The sequence below is a fragment of the Mustela nivalis genome (genome assembly GCF_964662115.1).
Source record: "Mustela nivalis genome assembly, chromosome: 9".
NCBI classification, from domain to species: domain Eukaryota; kingdom Metazoa; phylum Chordata; class Mammalia; order Carnivora; family Mustelidae; genus Mustela; species Mustela nivalis.
This window is the reverse complement of record NC_139028.1, coordinates 80731193-80751724: the sequence shown is the minus strand read 5'-3', so window position 1 is coordinate 80751724 and position 20532 is coordinate 80731193. Positions and strand designations below refer to the sequence as shown.

At 35.2% G+C, this 20532-nt stretch overlaps 1 protein-coding gene across 4 annotated transcripts in view; it reads right to left on the bottom strand.

Moving 5' to 3' along the window:
* The window catches only part of PRMT3 (protein arginine methyltransferase 3), a 129958-nt gene that overhangs the window by 20572 nt on the left and 88854 nt on the right, over window positions 1-20532 (bottom strand). For 3 of the 4 annotated variants that reach the window (XM_082747368.1, XM_082747371.1, XM_082747370.1), the window contains one exon: window positions 18849-18935. In XM_082747368.1, the coding sequence (XP_082603494.1) occupies window positions 18849-18935 (87 nt within the window). Of the gene's footprint in view, window positions 1-11815; window positions 11939-18848; window positions 18936-20532 lie in introns of those variants that run through there. The other variant, XM_082747369.1, reaches the window with a different exon arrangement.

Below are 20532 nucleotides of genomic sequence, written 5' to 3'. Positions count from 1 at the left end.
AGAAGAAAACAGAATAAAAGAAAAATACATGCATATGCAGCAAACTTCTGGGACAGTCTGATCACGTTTGTAATTTGGTGGGGATCCTCCACATATATAGGAAAATAATTCAGGCATGTAGCTTTGTTGTGCATCTTAAACATTCCTAAGCATTAGAATATAGTCTTTCAAAATGAACTGTTTCTTCTTTGTGGATTTCACAAAGAGGAAGAAAAAAACTCACAGTATGCGTAAACTGAATATTTAAAAGTCTGTTTTAAGCCATGTTTTGTTTATCCCAGACACACAAAGGTAAATGCACTTCATTTTTATACATGCTCATCTGAAGAACAATGACTTGGAATAAAAATAAATTATTTTCTCGTGTATTTTGGTGTGATGAGTATTTCTTTAAAGAAAATGTATCATGTGTGTATGGAACAGGATGGCAGCCAATGAAATAAGATCAGACTAGACCTTATGAGGAAGAAGGAAATTAAAAATTATCATTATCACTATCACCTGCAGGGAGTAATTTATCATTTCTGTTCTTCATTGGTATCATGTTCCAACAGCGTGTGGTTACAGCAGATACAATTAGGCAGCTGGCCACAGAAGTAGGAGGATAATGTGCTTTTGATGGAGTTTATCCAAGCATGGAGATAGAGTGTTTGTAATCCATGCAGCAGAATCACTATAACAAAAATACAATTCATTTTTTGTTGGAGTATTCCTTTCAAAATCTTAATACAAAATTCAAAAGCCAACTGATGATGAGTCTGAAGCAAGTAAAGAAAGCGTAAGAAGAAAATACATAAAAATGATTACTATAGCTTACATCACCGTATATAAACAAGATGATAATATAAACTAAGCCATGCAAGCTGCTGCATAAAGAGTATGAACTCTGCTGTAATAACTGGTATTTAAACTCAGAAGATGAAATCAACAAATATGAAAATTGTGTATGATTTTCTCCCAGTATTAACTATACCTTAAATCATGGACTCTTTCTTCTTCAATTAATTTTCTATTTTATCCCAAGAGAAAATTTGCATCTTTTCTTTCTTTCATAATTCCTCTAGGGAACAATACATATTAAGTGCCATATACTCCTCAAGGGATATTGCCAAATTGAGTAGTGTTTAGAAATAGACCAAGCAATAGGGGAAGTAGCAAAACAGACAATAGGTCTAAAAATATTTTTTAAAAAGTATTTTTACTAAAAAATTCAATAAAATTAATTTTTGACCTACTTAAAATATTTTCAGGTTGTAACTGAAATTTCTTTTAAATTTACTTATCTGGGTCCCTTGTAATTTCAAAATTGCTTACTAAAGTGCTTTTAGGAAGAAGAGATCACCTCTTCAGAGCCTACAACGTAAGTACTTTAATTCTGACATTTCATAAATTGAGAGCTTACATGCCCTAACTGCTCAACATTTTTTCCTAGCTATAAACACAAGATACTGTTCTATATACTCAATAATCACTGACATTTACTAATACTTTCACTTTTAAAAACCTTTTAAAGTACAGTATATATGCAGAAAAGTGCACTTAAGTGTACACCATGAATTTTCAAAAAACACAGCCATGAAACCCAGTTTAAGAAATGAAACTCAGATCAAGAAATAGAACAGCCCAGCACCCCAGTAATCCACTCGAGCCAATCCTAGGCACCTCCGGCCCAAAGGGTAACTACTATTCTGATTCCCCCCACCAGCTTTATTGAGATATAATTGACATATAACATATAATTAACACATAACGATTATAAACTTAAGGTGTGCAATGTATTGATTTAATATACATATATTGCAAAATTATTACCATTAATCATTAATTAATTAATGAGTAATTAACCATTAATGTGATCAGCATTAGTGAAAACCTCCACCGTGTCAAATAATCATCATTTCTTTTTTGTGGTGAGAATTCTTAACATCTATTCTCTTAATAACTTTAATACTTATAATACAGTATTATTAACTGTAAGCATAACGAGGTACATTGGATCCCCAGACCTTACTCAGTTAGTATCCTCTGACCAACATCTCCCCATTTCTCCCACCCTCTATCCCCTGTTATTACCACTTTACTCTCTGTTCTGTAAGTTTGGCTTTTTTAGATTGCACATGTAAGTGACAGCACGCAGTATTTATTTTTGTCTGACTTATTTCACTTAGCACAATTCCCTCGAGGTCTATCCATGTTGTTGAAAGTGGCAAGATTTCCTTCTTTTGATGGCTGAATAGCCCTCTGTGTATTTATATATGCACGTGTGTGTATCTTTATCCTCTCATCTACTGATCGACACTAAGGTTGCTCCCAGATTTCGGCTGTTCTAAGACTGCAATGAATATGGCAGGGCAGCTATCTCCTTGAGATTCTGTTTTCATTTCCTTTACATATACTCAGAAGTGGGATGGCTGGATCATATATTAATTCTTTAATCTTTTGAGGAAACTCACACCGTTCTCCACAGTGACTGCACCAATTTACCTTCCAGCCAACAGCACACAAGGGTTCTCTTTTCTCCACATCCTCACCAGCACTTGTTAGCTCACCACTATACTGATTTCTAAGATCCCAGATTCATTTTCCCTATTGCATATTTCAACATAAATGGAATCATACATCATGTAGTATTTTGTGGACTGGCTACTTTCCTCACTATTGTTTTTTAGATTCACTTACACTGTTGCACCTTACTTAAACTGTTACAAGGCTGTAAGGCATATCTGACTAACAGTTTATTTATCCAGTCTAAGACTGACAGGCACTAAGTAGTTTTTTTTTTTTTTAAGATTTTATTTATTTATTTGACAGACAGAGATCACAAGAAGGCAGAGAGGCTGGGGGGGGGTGGGTGGCGGGGAGCAGGCTTCCTGCTGAGCAGAGAGCCTGATTCAGGGCTCCATCTCAGGACCCTAAGGATCATGACCTGAGCTGAAGGCAGAGGCTTTAACCCACTAAGCCACCCAGGCGCCCCTCTTTTCCTCCTTTTTGAGATATAATTCACATACCATAAAATTTTCATATTTAAATAAACTGCATTAATTCAGTTTAAAGAATACTCAGTTGTACAACCATTGTTGCAATCTAATTTTAGAACATTTTTATTACCCAAAAAAGAAATTCTGTATCCATTCCCCCTCTATTCCCAGACCTGTCTATAGATTTCCTATTTTAAATATTTCATATAAGTAGAATCATACAAATGCAAGAGCATATAAATGGAATGCTTTCATGTACTTAGCATAACCTTTTCAAGGTTCATCCATGTTGTAGTACATACCAATATATGTTTTGTTTTATGGACAGATACTACTTCACTGTATGGATCTACATTTTGTTTAATCATTCTCCAGGTGATGGATATCTGGTTTGCTTCCACTTTTTAGATATTATGAAGAATGCTGCTACGAGCACTCATGTGGAAGTGTTTGTGTGGACATATGTTTTCATTTCTCTTGGGTATGTATCTGGAAGTGGATGAATTTTTAAGTTAATCTTATTCATAAACTCAAAATAAAGACCTAAATGTGAGACTTGAAACCATAAAATTCTTACAAGAAAACAGGCAGTAATTTCTTTCAATCAGCCATAGAAACATTTTTGTTGATATCTCTCTTCTGGCAAGGAAAACAAAAAAATTAAATAGAACTACCATATTATGGTAGTTCCGCCACTAGGTATTTACCCAAAGAATATGAAAACACGAATTTGAAAAGATACATGCACCCCTGTGCCAAGATAAGAAAGCAACCCGACTGCCCATCTGTAGATGAATTTGTAAAGAAGTATGGTATATTTATACAACGGAATATTGCTCAGCCATAAAAAGGAATGAAATCTTGCAACAACATGGATGGACCTAGAAGGCATAATGTTAAATAAAGTAAGTCAGAGAAAGACAAATACCATATGACTTCACTCATATGTGGACTTTAAGAAACCAAACAAAGGAAAAAAAGCCATACTCTTAATTAAATACAGAGAATAAACTGGTGGTTATTCTCACCTTCTTTCCTTTGGTGCTCCCATTTAAAGATATATTAGGACTTTTCTTGTATCCTCTATTTCTCTTGCCCTTCCCAAATCTTCCCACTTGTATCCCTCCATGCTTCCTTCTAGATATTTCCTTTTGACCTAAAATCTAGTTCAATAAACATTTCTACACCAGTGTGCTAAGATCTGCTGCTAAACTCATTTTAGTTAAGTTTCAGAATATGTTTGACTCTTTTTCAAATCTGCTATAATTCTTTTTAAATGTTTTCAATTGTGGCTTGAAATTTACAATTTCTTTTGTCCTTCAACTTAGTATGCATAGTTATTTTTATTTTTAACTTTTTAAAATAGGCTCCATGCCTAAAATCAGGTGTGAACTCACGACTTTGAAGAGCCAAATGCGCTAACGACTGAGCCATCCAGGTCCCCAAAGAGTTAAAGTCCATTATCTGGCATATCTAAAATCTGGAGCACTTGGAGCTGTTTTTATTGCTTACTATTTCAGCTGGTTATTGATTTATGTTGTCTTGTGTCCTTGTATGACTGATTACCTTTGATTATAATCTGCACCTTATATCTGAAAAACTGTAGAAATAATTTAAGGCCAATGATAATGATCTTCTAGAAAGAATCTTTGTGCAATGAATCTGGGGGTGCTGGCAACCCTAAGATCATCTTAATCTATTAATGGGGTTTGAGAATTTCCTGGGTCACCCAGATGATTTGAAGCTAGGCTGCAGTCCATGGAAGGGTTTATTTATCTATAATTTTACCCTATTCTTGGGTGCAGTCTTTCATGGTCACAATGCAAAGCACTGGGGAATCACAAAGTCCTGATTTTTATATTCCTATCCATGTGAGGCTATCAAAGGGCAACACAAGTCTTAGCTGCTACTTCTGAATTGGTAAATGCCTATAGGGCAAAAGCAGACCCAAACGTCAGTCTCATTTCTCTGGATTGTTTTCTTTTCTGAGTTTTAGCTTGATAATGCTTTACTAATTTATATCTCTGATACCTTCAAACAGATAGTGTTTTATATTTTCTTTAGCTTTTGTAGTCATTCTCAGCAAAAGGGTCACTCCATTTTATGTAGTCCACCATTATAGTGGGCAGATTTATTACTGCATTTTTTTCCTTCCTACTTAAGGCTCCCTGCCTATAATACTCCTCCATTCCCTAAACTAGCTTCTTCTCATTTACCATGTGTCTGTTTACACATTATTTCCTCTGGGCTTAGTCTTTTCTAATCCCGCCAAATAGATGTTTCTCTATTTCTCCCTGTAATAACACATTCCATGCTCAAAGTGCTTTTGGTTTAATTACAGAGCCCTGCAGCCCTGAAGGGCAGTCTCACCATGTCCGTGCTCTCCTCCGTATCCTCACTGCCCAGGCACAACACCTGGACATTCTACCTCAACAGTGAAGACAACTGTGCAGTTAAAAGGCATGAAAGAGCCAGGAAGTGCAGGCTCTATAGAAAATTAATAAAGAGTTGCTAATTGAGAGAACTAATAAATGAATAATGAAGTGATATTATATGCTCAACTCCTGTCAGCCTTTGGGAAAAGAAAATCATGATGCTTTACTTCTCTTATAACTTCCTATTTTTAAAATTCAAAATTGCTATTAGATATCAACTACTTGAGGGAAACATTCTTTGAAGTCTACACCGACAACAGTTATTTGCTCCCCATTAATCTAGTGCACACAGTATTAGGAAGGCTTTCTGGAAAAAGCCATGCCTAAAGTAAAACCTTAAGTATGAACAGGATTACTGAGGAAAAGCAGGTAAGAGTGTGCCAGGCCAGGGGTATCTTTTATATGCCTCTCTTATTAAAATTCTCTTATAGAATACCACATTACAATTATCTATCTATACATTGGCCTCTCTTAAACCAAGGTCTTGGGGATCAGAGATTATATTGTGTTGTACTCGCAGTACCTAACACAGAAGCCAGAACTAGCATCCTAGTATACAAAGGACTAGTATTCAATACATGTTGCTTAAATGAAAAGTTGTCTTGGAAAGCATTTCTGCGTGTGTGTGCTTGCCACTACACAACATGCAGCCCACTGCTTCTCTAGATTTCTATCGCCTACCTGCTTCCTGGCATAGCAGCAGTTTCTCACTGTTTTATACCAATGCTTATTGTTCCTTATATTCCATTTTTCATGCTGCTTTTTAATGTTCCCTAAAAATACCCACCTAAAGGCTCATTCCTAGTTCCTCAAATGGCAGAAAATACTATCAATGATAAGTAAACATTCTAAATTTTAAGCACAAAATAGGAGATATATTGTATTTAAATATCAACAAAAAACAAAAGAAACCAGTTTAATGATGGCTGAAGAGGTTTAAAACTGAAAACCCATTTTTGTTCCTAGGTGATCAAGTCCTATCAAATGCTACTTGGTTGTTTTTTTTTTTAAGATTAAAAAAAAAATTTCTTTGGCAGAGAGAGAGAGGGGGCACAAGCAGGGGGAGCAGTAGGCAGAGGGAGAATCAGACTCCCCACTGAGCATGGAGCCCCACAGAGGACTCGATTCCAAAACTCTGGGATCATGACCCAAGCCAAAGGCAGACATTCAACTAACCGAGCCACCCAGATATTCCAAATGCCACTTGTTTTTACAGGCCTTTGGGACTATAAATTGAGAGATCAAACACTGAAAGAAACTCCGACAGACAGGAAAAAGGAGGCAGGTAGAAGATGTGGTGCACTTTACTTTCCAGAAATGAACAGGGTATTTTCTCTTTGGAAAAGTGAGGTAGGGGTACTAGTGTGACTCGTCGGTTAAGCATCTGACTTTTAATTTTAGCTCAAGTTGCGATCTTAGGGTCCTGGGATCCAGCCATGCATCAGGCTCTGTACTTGGTGGGGCACCTGCTTGAGATTCTCTCTCCCTCTCCCCCTGCCCCCCACTCACCCCAGCTCATGTGCACTCTCTCTCAAATAAATAAATAAATCTAAAAAAAAACTAAGGTAAAAAGATGGCTTCCTCCTCCCCATCTGAGCTCTACTAAAAAAGTATCCAACAGCTGAAGTGAGAACTAAGTACTTGGTGGCATTCATTTATGTTTGCCCTGTGGAGGCTGCAATTTTTCAAAGAAGGTAATTATACCAGTTGTCATAAGTTCTGGCTTTATGTCTGTAATTTCAGTGTTTTTTGACTGCTTCCTCTTCACACTGCTGGGTGAGACAATAACTTACATTTCTGGGGCCACAGGACTGATTCTGGCCCACCCTGTATCCATGAGGTTGGATGCTGAATTAAAGGATAAGCAGAAAAGAATAAAAAATCAGGTGGAATGCTATGGTACAATCTTTTGGGACAGCCAGGACATATCCTTGTTAAAGTGAAGGGCATTCTGTAATAGCTATGTCACTGTCTTTGTGATCTAGAAATTTAAAATGTGACTCTTTGCAAAACTGCAGGTAGTAAAGAAGTGATTTTGCTTTTAGAAGCAGCTTATTTGCATAAATGAAGCATTCTGAAGAAAGGTCTCATTTCCCCAATACATCAGATAGTGAGGTATATGGACAAATTAAAGAGTTTTCATTGCATTACCTTTGCCTGTAAAGAAAGTAGTCTTTGAGGGCACTTGGGTGGCTCAGTCGGTAAGCGTCTACCTTTGGCTCAGGTCAGGATCTCAAGGACTTGGGATTGAGCCCCACATCGGGCTCTCTGCTCAGCAGGGAGCCTGCTTCCCCCCACCCCCTCTGCCTACTCCTCTACTTGTGACCTCTATTTGTGATCTCTCTGTAATAAATAACATCTTAAAATAAAAATGAAAAAAAGCACAACCTTTTCATTCAAAGTGCAACAAGGCAGGAAAACAAATTTAATAATAATTGGCTTATTTTATGGAGACTTCCTATGTGCCAGACATAGTAGTAAATGCTTGTGTACATTATCTCATTTAGCACACTCAAATAATGAGGTGGTATTGCTGTTATGATCTCCACTTTTCAGATGAAAAACCTGAAATTCAGAGAAGTTAAATACCTCTTTCTAAAGTCATACTAGTAAACTCACTTCACTGGGTCTAAAGCTGATGCTTTTTTTTTGAAAAGGAGGTTCCACACCCAGCATGGAGCCCAATGCAGGACCCAAACTCATGACCCTGTGATCAAGACCTCAGCTGAGATCAGGAGTTGGATGTTCAACCAACTGAGCCACACTGGCACCCCTAAAACTGAAGCTTTTAACCAGTTACATTAACACTGTTTAAACTTTCCTTTTTGATTTTAATCACTTTTAGAAAACTCTCTACTATTTCAAGATTGGCCCTTTTCTCATTCAGTCTTCTAGAAAAGAGAAAGATGGACTGATTTTGGTAACTGATATGTTCTGAGCCATATGGTATTTGTAACAAGATTTATTTTTCCAATTCTTGATTCATCTTCCAATAAAGACTGATCCTTCCTGTGAATACATATGTATACATCAGACAGCTGGAAACATTAGGTGCTTTAGGATGTGCAGAATTTCTGAATGCCAATTTTCGCGACGGCTTCTGCCAAAGCATAAGTCAAAGGAAATCTGAACTGAGAAGATTACTTCCTTATAGGTCATTATTGTGGGGATAACTGTCTAAGTCAAAGAGGAAAATACCTGGTCAAACTCATTTATTATCACAATGTAATAATGCTAATTGGCAGCCTCTGAGATAAGTCTAGGGGGAACTCCCCTGACACATCCAATAAAGAGTTCACTATTATTGATTGTGTGATAAATAAGCCATTTTTATGCTTATTGCTGTGCTTGAGATAAGTATTTGGGTCCTGCTTGAGTGTGATTATTTCTCTCACATTTATTCTGACCCTTGGCATTGCTGATTTCAAGCATGACCCTATTCCTATCTAGAATTAAATTATGATTGTAATACAACAGAAGAATTTCAACACTCTACTCAAATTCTATTTTAGAACAATATGGTGTTCAAATCCTTTTATAATATAACTCAACTGGAGGCTTTAAAACCACTGTTAATGAACTTTCAAAAATGCAGATTCAGAGGCATTATTTACAGCATGGCTTTCAAAGGAGGCTCAAGCATAGGAATCTCTTCACTCTAAGGACTCAAGTTCAGGGTTTCTCATTTTGCGGACTTCTGCATTCTCTCTGAGCAGGTTTAAATAATGGTTTAAAACTGCAGGTGATTCATCCCGCTACTCTACTCAATGAACACATACCTTAAAGTTATTAGAAAGTGGGAAGCATAGCTTTTTTAAAAATTAAACTTTTCTTAATGGTACATTTCCAAGGAAAAAGTACAAAAATAGACAGGAAGGCAACTAACCATAAAGTAAGTTGAAAAAAATCCAGATTTTAAAAAGGCTAAAATCCTCTGGGCTTTAGCTCAGAAGGCTAGACTCTGTGGTTGGGGAAAAAAGAAAGATACGGGGTGGGGGCCAGACAGAAGTATGCAAGATTTTATAGGCAATGCAATGGGTACACCTGGACTTTAGTCAAATACAAACAATATCAGAACTAGATAGAATCCCTCTGAATATGAGACAAAGCCCCCTTTTATAGTAGAGTCATATATTACGTGAAGAATTAGTCACATAATGGTTAAGTCAAGTAATCAAAATTACTCTGGAAAATCCCTAATGTATCAACCATCCCTCAGTAAGTTCAATTCAACTAGTTTTTCTGGCAATGGTACAAATCATTTCTGGGCTCCAGATGAAGGAGACAGCTTGTAACAGAGTGCCATGTTATATTAAAAATATGTTTTTGTTTATTTTGTAAAAAGATTTATTTATTTTAGAGAAAGTGTGTGCGTACACACGCATGCGTACATGCATTAAAGTTGTGGGGAGGGGCAGAGGGCAACAGAATCCTCAAGCAGTCTCCCCACTGACCATGGTGCCTGATGTGGGGCTCGATCACAGGCACTTGAGATCATGACCTGAGCCAAAATCAAGAGTCGGGTGCTTAACCAGCTGAGCCACCCAGGTGCTCCATGGTGTATTTTTAAACTTTCCAGATTTTTTTTTTCTGTTCATGAAGAATTCATCCATGTTGTAGCATATGTATACTCAAGATCACCTTTTTTCATTGACATATACTACTCCATAAATATGCTACATTAATTTATCCATTTTACTGCTGATAAACATTTAGCTTGTTTCCAGTTCAGGATTATAATCAAGTAGGCCACAATGGATACCATGTACATATCTTCTGGAAAACATGAGCTCACTTTTGTTGTGTAAAGACCTAAAAGTGAAACAGTTAAGCCACAGAGGAAGCATGTGTTCATCTTTGGGAGCTATAGTAGCAGGTCGCCGTCTCGTATGGAAACAACTTAGCACAGTACCTTTGCGTTATCACTCTTACGCATTTCTTAGTATGCTGTCATTAGTATTTTTCTTTAAAAAATCTACGAATAAAACATTTTAAGCACACACACAATTATAGAACCTCTGAGTACCTGTCACCCATATTCAACAGCTACCACTATTTGGCAAATTTACTTCATCTATTCTTCCTCTGCCCCCTTATCTTTGCTGAACTGTTCTGAAGCAAATGCCCGATATGTCATTTCTCCCTGACATACTTCAGTTTACATCTCTAAAAAATATCGACACTTTCTTATATAACTAGCATGCTATTATCACATGTAACCATAAAGTGAATTTAAATTATCAGTCTCCCTCATTTATGCTTTGTGAATAGAAGAACTGTTTTGGCTTGTTATTATATCCCCAATGCCTTCCAGCTCTTAGTACATAATGCTACTCAAAAAACAGTCTGTGAATAACTAAAGAGATTTAAATACTATCACCGCCACTGAAGCCTAACTATAAAGGTTCAGGTTTCAGAGAAGAGTACAAAGTTATGAACCATGCTCTAGATCTTATGGTCATTTATATAAGGAGAAATCTAAAACTGATGGAGAGGTAGAATCACAAAATTAGAAATGTCCTCCCCCCAACACATAAAATTTACTTAATGAAGCCTATTAAAATATATACCAGATGTCCCACTAAAATCTATGATGCAAGTTCAAAACAAATCTTACAATTTCTAAGCAGCACAGATGTGTTTTAATAATTAGTTTCCTTAGCTGATTAGCTTTGCAATGTCAAAATTAGGTCAGTTTACACCTAAAAGTACTAAGAGCTGATTTAATACCCAAGAAATGAGTTTGGAACTAGTAGGTTTCAACTGTCAGAGATTTTTCAAAAGCCTTGAAAGAAGACTTAAGAACACAATTACAAAGAAATAGGCTCATCTTAAGTTTATTTGTAAGCTATTGGAAAAATTTAAAGCTTAATTAAAAAGTAAAATAAAAATGATACTATGAGTAAGGAATCATTAAAGTTTGAATTTTAAACATTATAAAGTTTCATTTAATAACATTTGCATTAGCCTTAAAAAAAAAAAACTGTAAACCAAAGACTTGTCTTGACTCCCTCAAAAGAATTATCAGTGTCTCTCAAATATATCTATCATTTATCAAGTATGTCATTTAAAAAGGGGGAAGAAAACCAAAATGAGAATTGGGAAGTAACATACAATTTATTTTTTAGTTCATGGACTGAATTTTTGTTCATTTACTTTTCCCAACTTTCAAAAGTCTTAAATACATAGGCCCAGATTTTCCACATTGGGCTTTTAAAAACAACACATGCAGGGACTTCTGTTTCTAGTTAGGATGCAGAGGTTTGCAAAGGGTCTTCACATTGATATAACAACAAAAATAAAAACATCTTCGCTAAACTAAGCAATCATATTTTTCATTAATACCACAGAAGAATCTTGAAGACAAAGAAGTCTAGATTAACTATTTTCAGAGAGGAATGAGCCAGCCAGCCCCCTCTAGTTGAGCAGAGAGAAACAGTGGCTTTCATACCTGAGGGCATTTATCCAATGTTGGGACCCTTGGTGGGAAAAACAGCAAAAAATGCTGTAGGCACAGCAACCTAGCTGGAACAAGGAGAACCCAGTCAATTTTTAATGGGCAGGTCTGAGCTAGTATGGTACACTAAAGTCTAGAAAAGCCTGACAGGTAGAGCTAGCAAACCCAGAAGGTAGACAAAGCTGGTAGTTGTGCTTTGAAGCAGGCAGAGGTTTTCTTGCAATGCTTAGATCCTAAAGCCAAAATCATCTACAAGCACACAGTTCACTGTCACCATCAACATGACATTACTACTCAACTCTGCCATTTGCCTAGGAGATGAAGTTGTTTGTTTCAAGCACCTTAAGAAAACCTGTCTACATGAACAACAGACCTTTCAACTAATCCTGAGAGAGGAAATGCCTTCTTCTTAAAAGAGAAAGCTCAACTAGACTGTTTACTCTTCGAGATACACTTTGAAACTCACCCTCTCACTGCATCTATCAAATCTCAACTAGATCATGAGCCATGCCAAATCCATGAGGACCTTTTCTCCTGTAGCCAACTTCCTGCTTGGTACTGATAGATCCACTGATGATCAGATTTTCCAAACCTCATAAATATCCTGACTTTGTCTTTCTCCCTAAACTCAGTTGTATTTTGACTGTCTTCCCAAGAAACTGTGAGAGAGAGGGGCCTATTCCTGTGCCCCTGGTACCTAGCCCTCACCAAGCTCAATTCCAAATTAGATAAAAGGTATCAGCCCTTTAAACCTAGCTGCCAGGCAGAGTTAAGTGGAACCCCTTCTAGGGGAAAATACTACCTATTTAATCGGTATTATCCTTTCAAATAATGACTAACACAAAATATAAAATTATGAAATATGAGAAGAAAGAGGAAAACATGACCCATAATCAAAAGAAAAAAAGCAACAGGGGTGCGCCTGGCTGGCTCAGTTGGAGGAGTGCACAACCCTTAGTTTCAGGGTTGTGAGTTTGAGCCCCACACTGGGTGTAGAAATTACTTAAGTAAATAAAACTTAAAAAAAAAAAACAAAAAAAAACCAAAAAAAACCAGGGGCGCCTGGGTGGCTCAGTGGGTTAAGCCGCTGCCTTCGCCTCAGGTCATGATCTTGGGGTCCTGAGATCGAGTCCCGCATCGGGCTCTCTGCTCAGCGGGGAGCCTGCTTCCCTCTCTCTCTCTCTCTCTGCCTGCCTCTCCATCTACTTGTGATTTCTCTCTGTCAAATAAATAAATAAATAAAATCTTAAAAAAAAACAACAACAGAGTAGAATCACAGTTGGCTTAGGGAAGTAGCAAATAGATCTTAAAAGAGTGATTATAAATATGTTAAGAAATTTAGATTAAAAGACTGACCAAACTGGTTTAAAAAAAAATGAAAGAATGATAACTCAAAAAATGAAAATAGAAATTATGGAACTGAAAACCATGATATTTAACATGAAAGTATTTTGCGGCTATCTCAACAGCAGGAAGACTGTAGATGAAGAAAAAAAAGTGAATTAAATAATAGGTAAACAAATTATCCCAAAGTGAACTTCTTAAATGGCTACTATACTTCAGTCTTTTCCTTCAACATTTTCATCCTTGGAATCAGGTTCCTTCATTTAAAATAAAATCTTCTGGGGAGCGGCAAAGTGTTTTTTTCTTCCTCATAGAATCTTGGCTATAGAATTTAATTACCAACTACAATATTTCCTCCAGAAAATATCTCTTTTGTGTTCCCGTTCCCAAACCACTCTGTGTATACATCTATACTAAGATTTTTATATTCATACTAAAATTTTCTTAGCCCCTGTCTCCTGTCACTTAAGTGCCTTTTCAGGACAGAGAACAGGGATGTGTGTGTGTGTGTGTGTGTGTGTGTGTGTGTGTGTGTTGCGTGCACGCACCTTTGTACATAGATTTCAGACAGGTGCCTGGGACGTAGTATTTAATATTTGTTTAACTGAAAAATCTGTTAATATAAATCCTTATATTAATGATTTTTAAAGTTATGATAAAAATTAAAAACCTCTCAATGCCACCATACTCATATTAGTGTACTTTGATAAAATCCAGAAGACTTTACTGAAAGAGGTTTTTAAGTACAAATATAAAAAAAAAGTCTGTTGGTTTTTATTTCCTCCAGTGGTTCATCTTTAATTTAGCAACTGTAGTAAAAGAAAAATGCCTAGGAAAAATATTGTTCTTTGTTAAATGATGTTTAGAAGTATATTAAGGGAAGTTTATGCAAACTGAACACTGTTGTACCAGTCATTGTTAGTGCATGCTAGCAGAGATGTAGAATAAAAGAAAATATAATGCTGAAATTAAAAATATAAAAATGACTGCTCTAAGAGTTAATAAATCAAATAAAAATCTTTACATGTCATACATACAAGATTTATACATGTAATCTGATAAAATCATCTTAAATATTTTCCTTTTAAAGGTAAACAACTCATTTGTTACATAAAAGGCAGTATGAAGAGTCATTCAATGCATATGCTTGCCTATATCTTTAAGGACCTTTTAAACACACAGACGCCAGTATGAACCCTGATGGAACAGAAAGGGAGAATATTACACAATTGAATAAATGACAAAAATACACTAGAACTCACAAAATATAACATATTAGTTCTAAGATGTATGGCTTTAAACCACTTCCCTTCGACACTTGTAAACTTTCCATATAATAATGGACTTGACTGCTCATTTACTGCAATGTTAGGCAGCCTGTTGTGATAGTCAGATGCTAACAATTCATACCTCATCATGAAAGCAAAGGCAATTTGACCTAAACTGTCAATAATATAAGATACATAAAAAATGTTAAAAAATTGCTATGTATGCGCTACTAGTCATTGGAAAATTATCCTTTAACCAATATCCAAGAGACATATGATTATCATAACCTGTTAAATTCCCAGAAACATAAAAAAGTTTATTGATGCAAAAACACTACATTAAAAATGCTATCAAATTTCTTCTGTGGTGTGTGTATGTGCCTGTGTGTGTTGGTGGTGAACACTGCAAAGAAAAGATGTTTTATTAAAGGTTCTAACTTGAGAAAGCCATCTAAAAACACTATCAGTCTACAGCACACATGCTTTTGAAATTAAATGCAAAGGGGGTTTTCTTAGCATCTTGTTACTTTGAAAAATCCAATTTCCTTTAATATTTTAATTAGGCTACAAATTTAGAATCTCATTAGAAATAAATGGTTATGCATATATTTAAAATGGGCTTAACTACTCAGAGAAATCATCCATCTTACTTTTTGGCTATGCATTCAAGTTTTAAGCAGGAGGATTTTAATATTTTTTAATATATTTGAAGGTTTGTATTCAGCAGTAGAAAAGCAGATACTTTTTCCTTTACCCTATCTAAAGAAGCCATACCTCCTCCTCCCCAAAGTAACTTTTTCCATCTCTTTGGCAGGTACTGCCTTTTTTTTTTTTTTTTTTAAGTATTTTCACTAATTCTTCTTACACTATAAAGGAGAAACAAAGTTCCAATTAGGCACTCATCCTTTTTAATACCTTTGTTGTGGATTATTCCCAAGTAACCAGGCGAATAATCTATCTATTCAAAAGTAGCCTTAGAGACTAGGCTTGTATAATAGCTCCAGATGGTTGGTAGCAGAAGAGTGTACGAAGTTGGCACCACCTCAAAGAGCAAAAGATAGTTGGAGTAGATATGGATGAATAGTTGGGACTCACAAATAATGAAACTGTAATAAAGATATTACAGGCCACAAACCCTTATTCATGCCAGGCTCACATTAGGGTAAGCATGCCAGGAAGGAAAGGAAGTACTTAAGACATGTAGACACTTGACCGAATAACAAAAAATACACTCTGAATATATGAAGAAAAAAATTTTTTGAAGATCTACTTTTTCTCAACAAAGAGGATGGGCTATGTCACTTACTTTATCATATAACTCTGTTAGCCCTTTCTCTGAGAAAGAGTGTATTTTGATCACACTCTCTCTCCCTACCAACAACTGCTAGACTACTGGCTGAGAATCACATTTTTCAGACCTGTCTCATATGCAACATATTTTAGATTTTTCAGATCTGTTTCAAATGCAACAGGCTCCCTCTCTTCTTCCACATCTCAAATATCTCATTCATAAGTTTCTGTATCTTCCCTTAATAGCTTGTACAATCCTATTGGAGTTGTTTTTTAGCAGGGTCAGGATATTGCACAAGTAAGACACAGTGATTTATTTTTCTTCACCCAAAAAATGGGAATATTAGTACCTACTTCAAATGATTATTAAGAAGACTAAATGAAAAAAAAAAAAAAGAAGACTAAATGAAATAATCATTTTAAAGTGGTTACCACATTGTCTGGCATGCAAGTGTTCAATGACTAAGACATTATCACCAAGAAAATTTTTGTTGACAAATTATTTGACAGAATAATCTCAGAAAGGTTAAAGTTGAATAAGTACTAAAATTTCTATGTTCAGTACCTGGCATGTATCCAATAAATATGGTTTGAAACTATACATTCCTCTCAAAGGTGATTACAGGAGTTCTTCAGCAGTGATCAGACTTATACACAAGTCCACTTCAACTTTCTGCCACCTCCGACCTAAACACCAGACTTACCTCGTTTCTAGACTTTTATACTGAAATCATTCAGGCATGCTGGGAATAAAAATATTAATCTAAAAGGCTCTTTAAGGAAATAAGGTAATATAACAGTTTCTTTTGGATTTATCTTTCTTACAGAACTCTATAGGGGAACAAATGCAGCAAGTACCTACTTGATATGTTCTTTAATACAAAAATTTCTATTATAGTTTTTGTGTTAGACTTTATGAGCTTTTTTGTGTTTGGTTTCTATTTTATTCTTTTAAATATACAGAATAAAACCAAGATCATTAAAGGGTAAGTACAATTTATTTCAACAAAAAGCTTCTTTTACTCTATGGCAAGTAATAGGAATAGAAAATAATTCTATACATGCACTGTGAAACTCTTCTGTAGCACAACACTACTGCAGCTAAAACTGCTTGCTAAGACTTTTTAATCACTAGTGTACAACCGGACCTATGTGCTGCCAGAGGTGCTGAAGGAAGATCTGGACAGAGGAACTGGACAGCATGATGTGGGCAGGGGGTATAGGAACAGGATGGGAGTGAAGAGCTCTGCTGATCTGCGTTTGTCAGTGGGGCCTACCACTCACTAACAGGGCCAGGGGCTCTTGGATTTACAGGGCCTGCAGTGGTACAGGCCTGCTTTGTGGCCAGGCTAGTTCCAAGATGCAGTTTGAGAGTATTTTGTCTATTCCTTTAGCTCTCCCAGTGTGTCTGGAATTATACTGCTTAACTCTTCAGTAAATCACCGTTTGCTTTAACAAGCTGATTTGGACCTTGTTGTCTAAAACTAAGAACCCTGATCAATAACCCAAAAAATGAACATTTCAAAAAAACTCAGTAAACTCCTCTGTCTACCTAAAGCTAAAAAATGTCCACAGCTAAAAACAGCTTTTCAAGTCTTTACTACATTTTTACATTTGCTCTCTGATTCATGTGAAGGACAAGGAGAGATGACCTAAAATAATATTACTTAATAATACTGGTAATATGCCAATTTCTATCTAAGAATTCCCTTATAGATCAATAAACTGTCATTAATCAAGAGGTCTTTTTTTAACTCTCAAGGATTACTAATATCAAACACAGGGCTTAACTCTAAGACTTAAAACCTTTAGTCTGCAATTTCAATCGAACAAATTATTTCAGTTATTATAAAGAACAACTGGAAAATCTGGGAGAAATGAATGGGAAGAATGAAATTTTGTTTTTATCAGATAAACAAATATATTGGGTATTCCCAAATAAAATAAAAAATCTGGGATCTAGATAGCTACTTTGTAAAAACTGTAAAAACAATTTCTATGAAAAGAATTCTTCAAAACATCAAAGCACACCATTACACTCACTTGATTTAAAATAGTATTAGATCAAAATGGACAGAAACAATTTTTAAGAAGTCATAAAATCTTTTGTATGTTTATCTTTTAAAAAGTCAGGTTCAAGAGTCAAAGTCAACATGACTATAATCTGTTTCACACAGTTATGGATTATATAGTTTTCAGTAAAATTTTAATTTTGAAGGTACAATTAGTATTTCAAGAACTATACAATTAATTTTTAATATAAATATTTGTATCAATACCACTTATGTAAATTCATACTTTCTCAAGTAAAGGCCCACATTTTATTAACATTCTGAGTCTCCTGGTAAAAAATATTGTTATCTTAGTATTAATAAACATTTAGAAAATATTTAAGAAAAAAATTAATATATTTTAATAATCTAACATTTCTGGCTACTTTGTAGGTGCTTCCACATATATTAATTCATTAATCTGTATAACTAGTCTACAAGATAGAAATTATTACTATTTCTCTTAAAACAGTTGATTAGTCTGAGGTACAGATTACCTAGGTAACTTGAGCAAAGTAAGGAACTAATGAGTGCCAGAACCAAATGGGAATCCAGATAAACTTTTCTAATGACCAATTACACCAGGATGCTTCTTTAAAGAAAGGTAAATCATCATTTCTTTCTTATATTTTACAGAGGAATATAAAATATTATACCAAATGAACATATTTTACTTCCATCTATATTGAGTATTAAGAGTTATCAGGAGGTAAAGGACATGAACTTATCTATGAAGATAAAGACTAGTACTCTCAATCAGTTACATGAGAGGCAATAAGGAAGACTTTATAAAGAAAAATCATTGCAAACATGGTGTCCTAGTACTTTCTCCTCTCAACTAAACTAACTTTTTTGAAGTCTACTGACCCATCAAAACAGATCTGTTCAATAGCCTAACAAAGGCAAAGATAGACTGTCGAAGGCAATAGTCTTTTTCATTCATCACAGGTCCGGTAATTAATTCATTAGCCTGCCCATCAACTGCACTGCTAGTGAGATTTGTGAAAGGAGATGAAACCGCTTACCGTGCACATGGATGTCTTTGTAATTTGCAGGGTAAAATCTGAAGAAAACTCCAAAGCTGAGACAGATGTTGTATGGCAATCTATTTGCTACCCATTAAGAAAGAGTGGAAGGAAGAATTTAGTAAAAATAGTGAAAACAAACCCAAAATCAAACAGATAAATATTTCTTTATGCAAAAAGGATTACTGTAAACCAATGGTTTGCAAAGTTTAATCATTCAAACCTCACTTCTGGGGTTGGTTTTTTTTTCCCCCTCTTTTTTTTTTTTTCTGGGGTTGTTTTCAAATTTAAAGGCTACTAGCACTATCGTTTAATTTTTGTATAAACCAAATGAGTATTTTTTTACTTAAACTTCTTGTAAGAACACTACATATCAAATCATGGCTCTGATGTGCTAGAGTTTTTCCGAGATACACTAAAACATCTTCAAACAAAATTCTTTTCTTGTTTTCCAACTAAAATAATTTTGTATACCATTAGTGGTACACATTTGCTATAAATTATACATGATAAGAGTCAACATTTTTATAGGAAATGCCAACTTGAAAACAAAGACTAATGAGAAGGATAAGGTATTTTAGAATTCCTTTTTGTAACTGCATTTGAAGAAAACTTTGTAAGATATTAGGAAAAACCGTAACAGATAAAATCAAAGAGCCAAGCCAAGGAAGAAGATTCAACTCAGGAAAACAATGGCCAAAGAGCCTTATCTTCCTGTTCTGCCCTGGTTCAATTTCTTCTTCATTTTACTTTGGAGAGCAGGGAGGTCATGAAGGCCTGACTTGCCATGAGTAGATTATGACACAGCATACACAATTCATAGGACTATGTACTTGAGCCATTACCCTCTTCTAAATAGCTTGAGAAAATTTTAAAGAAGTTACAGTGTGGTTGAGTTTTATTTATAGAGCATTGTGGAAGATGAAACAAAATATATTTACCCAAACAAACAAGAAAATAAATACTTATTAATGTTTAAAAAAAAGAGAAAGAGTATGTGTACTTTTTGAACATCTTTGTTATTAGTCTAAAATCTTCTATTTCAACTATTTATTCATCGAAGTTTTGGGCATTAAACAAAGAGAGCACTATAGAGAAAAATACCCTCCCCCCACTACCGTCCTCTTCTGCAGAGCCTTGAGGCTGAGTTGGCTGAAACTGTACACTCCTACCCAGAATCAAGGAATGCAAATAAATCTCTTATTATCAGTGTACCACAGGATTCAACAGTACTATAATCATTAACAAGGTTACAGTTTTTTCTTAAAAGCTAAATGCAATTTTAATCAGCTTGCTCTTGTTGAGAAACTTTTTAAGTTTATTATTATATGCCAACTTTAAATATTTTATCTATGAAGAAAATTAACAAATATTTATTGAATATCCATTCTATGCAGAGAACAATTATTGACGCTATGAAAGTGTGACTACAAATATCAGGCAATGCTCTGAACCTAAAACTGAACAAACTATATTTATCTAATTGAAACAGACAAATTAAGGATTTTTTAAGAAAACCAATGGCTTTTCACTGCAAAGTTATTATTTAACCTATGTAAATTTGACACAGCAAAATTAACAGTAAAACTAAAGAGTAACATGATGAACGGTAAGATTTTAAAACACAAAAGGAATTAACTGAGAAATCTGAACAGAGTAGGGCTTCAGCTTCATAGGCAAATTC